Here is a 3,619-nt window from a genome sequence, read left to right as displayed (position 1 = left end):
GCTTACGTACTGAAAACTCGGCGAATTCCAAGCGAAACTACATGCGATCATTATATTCTTTGCATTATATTAAATCAAAAAAAAAAAAAGAAAACGTATGAAATTGTTTCAACCTGTTTGCAGTAATTAAAATATGATAATGTTACAATGCAAATAAGTAAGTTAACAATTATTATAGATATTGATTTAAAAAAAAAGGTTGCAATGATAATGAAATCGTAACCATATAATATTATTTTAAAATCGCCTTAAAATTCGTCTTACGATAATAAAAATTGAGCTTCCGATGAACAGTAACTTCAGTATGGTAGAAGGTGGTTTGTTCGACATGAACGCCAGATCGACGCAAAATTCGCTTACGCCATAAATACCAAATACCAATATAGCTTCAAAAGTTGTAATCATGAGTATTCCCATGGCGGATCCTATGTCGTCCAATATTGCTATAATCATTTCTCCACCCTATGATAAATGTATGTAAGAATAATGAGTGAAGATACGAATAGGTAGTGGGTTTACGCAACAACAACAATAATACAAACAGGTGTTCGTACCGTGCAGAATGCAAACAATGCACAATAAAAGTACACGATTAATTATTGCAGATATGAGATAGGTATATAAATGCATTATTATTTTTATGTTTATCGATAGCATATACCTAGGTAAAATGTTTTATCCATAAAGAAACATACATCATAATATACTTATTATAACAAATTATTACTTGTAGTAAACACTTTTAGTAGAGATTCAAAGAATGGGCATATTTTAAGTTTTAAACTCAAACATTTATTAAAATTTTACACGAATATTATTTAAATCAGTTTATATGAAATTTGACAGTCAATTAATTAATTTCATAAGGTCGGACCCTGCACAATTATTAAAAAATATTATAGTATAGGTAGCATAAACTAGGGTATAAAATATAATTCACACACACCTCACCCATTCCTTCCTCATCACCAAAGAACCTGCTCCAGTATGCAACACATGCAAGGAGAACCTCTCGATCGACCGCATTGTCACTAGATGCCCAAAATACGCTGAACCTCAGAAAATTTTCAAAAACTCAACATCCCTCCGACTTGCCCTCAGCGAAGAGAACACTGAAGCAATTTATACATTTTTTCATTACATACATTTAAATCACAAATTGTAAATATCTGTAAATACTTTACGTTATTTCTATTCACATTTGTTACAACTGTAGGCTAATAACCTTAAGATGTTGAAGCCTTTATCTTTAATAAAAAGAATTTGAAAAAAATATATAATTTTAAATTGTTATACAGGTTGATTCACCGAGGATGTTTACCGCCATTTTTAATTTAATAAATAATTTATTCAAATTCTGATTTTTTTTATAGAACTATTTTAAATACTTGAATTTTTTATACTATTTAATAGTGTGACGAGTATTGATCAGTTTTTAATATTTTGTTGTATTACCAAAACGAATAAATGTAGACTCATAAAATGTTCACCAAATATTTATATTATCATTTTCCATGCATGGCAATTTTCAAATCATTTTAACTCTTTTTCAGCTATTTATAGCCATGATAATTTTTTTAATTTTTTCAAATTTTTTCAAATTTTGTAGTTCATTTTTCTGTTAGAAATTCATAAAAGTTTTTCTTTTCATAGCTAACATAAGAAATTATAATAGAAGGTTCCCAACAAGTTTTTCTACTTCTATCGAAAAGAAAGAGTTTATTGAAAAGTCACGCTATTATTATGGCCATTAAATATTTTAGATTTTTATGTAATTTTCTGTAATTTTCTGTTTTGCTTATTAGTTAATAGCAACTTCTAAGACCTAAACCCAGTACACTTGTTAATCAATTACAATAATTTTTGAAAATTGATTACACTTCTTAAATTAATAATTTCTTACCTAGTAAAATTATTAAATTAATTTCTGATTTTATTAATAACTGTTTAATTCTTTAATTACCCACCTAATAATAAATGATTTCAAAATTATTATTTAGCCAGTTTTATTAGTTTTAATTTCCCAGTATAAATTTAAGAAGGAGGTTCAAAAAGTTCTAATAATATCTGGATGAATGTAACAAACTAACATTACACTATTTTAAATTAGCAATTATAAAATTAATTTTGCAAACTGAAATAAATTGAGTAAAATTAAAAAAGTATTTGGAATGTATTTTAAATACTTTTTGAATGGATGTATTTGTATTTGTATTTAAATAACATTTTAAAAGTATCTTTTATAAGACTGGGCCAAGTTATGATTCAATGAGTAAAAAATTTACCTGATAAGCAATAGATAATTTTTGAAAAAATTCATTTTTAAGAACCGGTAAGAACCGGAATTAACCGGAACCGAAATCGGAACCCATATTTTGTAATTTTAAGAACCGGAATCGGAACCGGAACCTATTATATCTTTTTTATAAGAACCGAACCTAAAAGCTTAAATCCTAAAGGTTCCAGTCCCTGTTTCTTCCTATCCGGTACCAATAAAGTTATTTTATTTAATCATTTTACCTTCTGCACGCCAGACATGTCCTACCCATCCATTATTCAATCCTTTTGCTCTTCATTATTCCTATAAGCCATATCTCTTTTATAGTTTTGTAAAACCTTTTTTAAGCAATATTATTATCCCTTGTACATTTATATACGTTTAATAAATCAGAAACTTCTCGTTTGTATTTTCGTCAACATTTTCAAAAATATCATCTTAACAATTACAATTAAATAGATGGTTCTCAATTTCTCATTTGAAAATCATTACTTACAATAGGAACTATACAATAGGTTATTCAATTACATATCAGAAAATAAGACGTAGAAGTCGTGATGGACAGTTGTAGGTACACACTATTTTTATTTATATATTTTTACAATTTATTGACCATTAATATTGGTATCCATCGACCATAAAAAATGATCCGAGGGTCACATGTCTGGTCGTAAACGATATATTCTTCAACACTGATGTAATCTCTTCATGTACAACGTTTTATTATAAGGGCATTACAAAAAATAAATGTATGTATCTATTAGTTATTAGTAGATAGTTATATTATATCTGCAGTGGTGGTTTGGTAGTGTTTTCCTTGGGGGAGGGGGGGTGACCTGGTGATATATGAACACCCTCACCATATTTCATATATTATTTTCTAATAAAGTGTATAATATGCAATAGAATAAATATTACCTTAGTCACTGTTACTAACGACAATACGAACATGGTGCCACACAATATACCAGCGCGAAAGTGAGGTCGTTGTTGGCTGTAATTTGGGAAATAAACATTCCACAAATAAATCACAGGTTTCAAGAAGGACAGCTGAGGAAAAACATGAAAACAGTTAGTTGAAAAATATACACGTAAATAGGGCAGTTATTGAACATTTTGAAAATATTAAGTTCGTTGAATGTACAACTAACAAATATTAATACCGGGTAAATGTTATCGCTGCTTAATTATAGTCAACGCTATATAGGTTGACCAATCACATTCGTAAAGTTATTTAGCTTTTATAAACACTATTGACTGTTGTATCATAATTAAATTATAGGTTCGATCATTTTAAAACACATACACTAAGCACTAAATGTAAACAATCAATAATAATAA

General features: G+C 28.1%; 1 protein-coding gene across 1 annotated transcript; it reads right to left on the bottom strand.

Annotated features, from left to right (window-relative positions):
- Positions 1-237: 237 nt before the first annotated feature.
- LOC132934483 (sodium-dependent nutrient amino acid transporter 1-like) lies at positions 238-3,229 on the bottom strand. The gene is made up of 2 exons (XM_061000783.1): positions 3,197-3,229; positions 238-462 (listed from the first exon to the last, which is right to left on the bottom strand). Exons 1-2 carry the CDS (start codon positions 3,227-3,229, stop codon positions 238-240), a joined length of 258 nt encoding a protein of 85 aa, XP_060856766.1.
- Between the last annotated feature and the right edge of the window lie 390 nt (positions 3,230-3,619).

Source organism: Metopolophium dirhodum, chromosome 1, assembly GCF_019925205.1.
Source record: "Metopolophium dirhodum isolate CAU chromosome 1, ASM1992520v1, whole genome shotgun sequence".
Lineage (NCBI taxonomy): Eukaryota > Metazoa > Arthropoda > Insecta > Hemiptera > Aphididae > Metopolophium > Metopolophium dirhodum.
Note: the sequence above shows the minus strand (reverse complement) of the source record. Positions and strands in the feature narration are given on the sequence as shown.

Coding starts and splice junctions, on each gene's coding strand:
- LOC132934483 (XM_061000783.1), bottom strand. CDS start 3,229: ATGTTCGTATTGTCGTTAGTAACAGTGACTAAG. Junction 463..3,196: donor CGTTAGTAACAGTGACTAAG/GTAATATTTATT, acceptor CATTTATCATAG/GGTGGAGAAATGATTATAGC.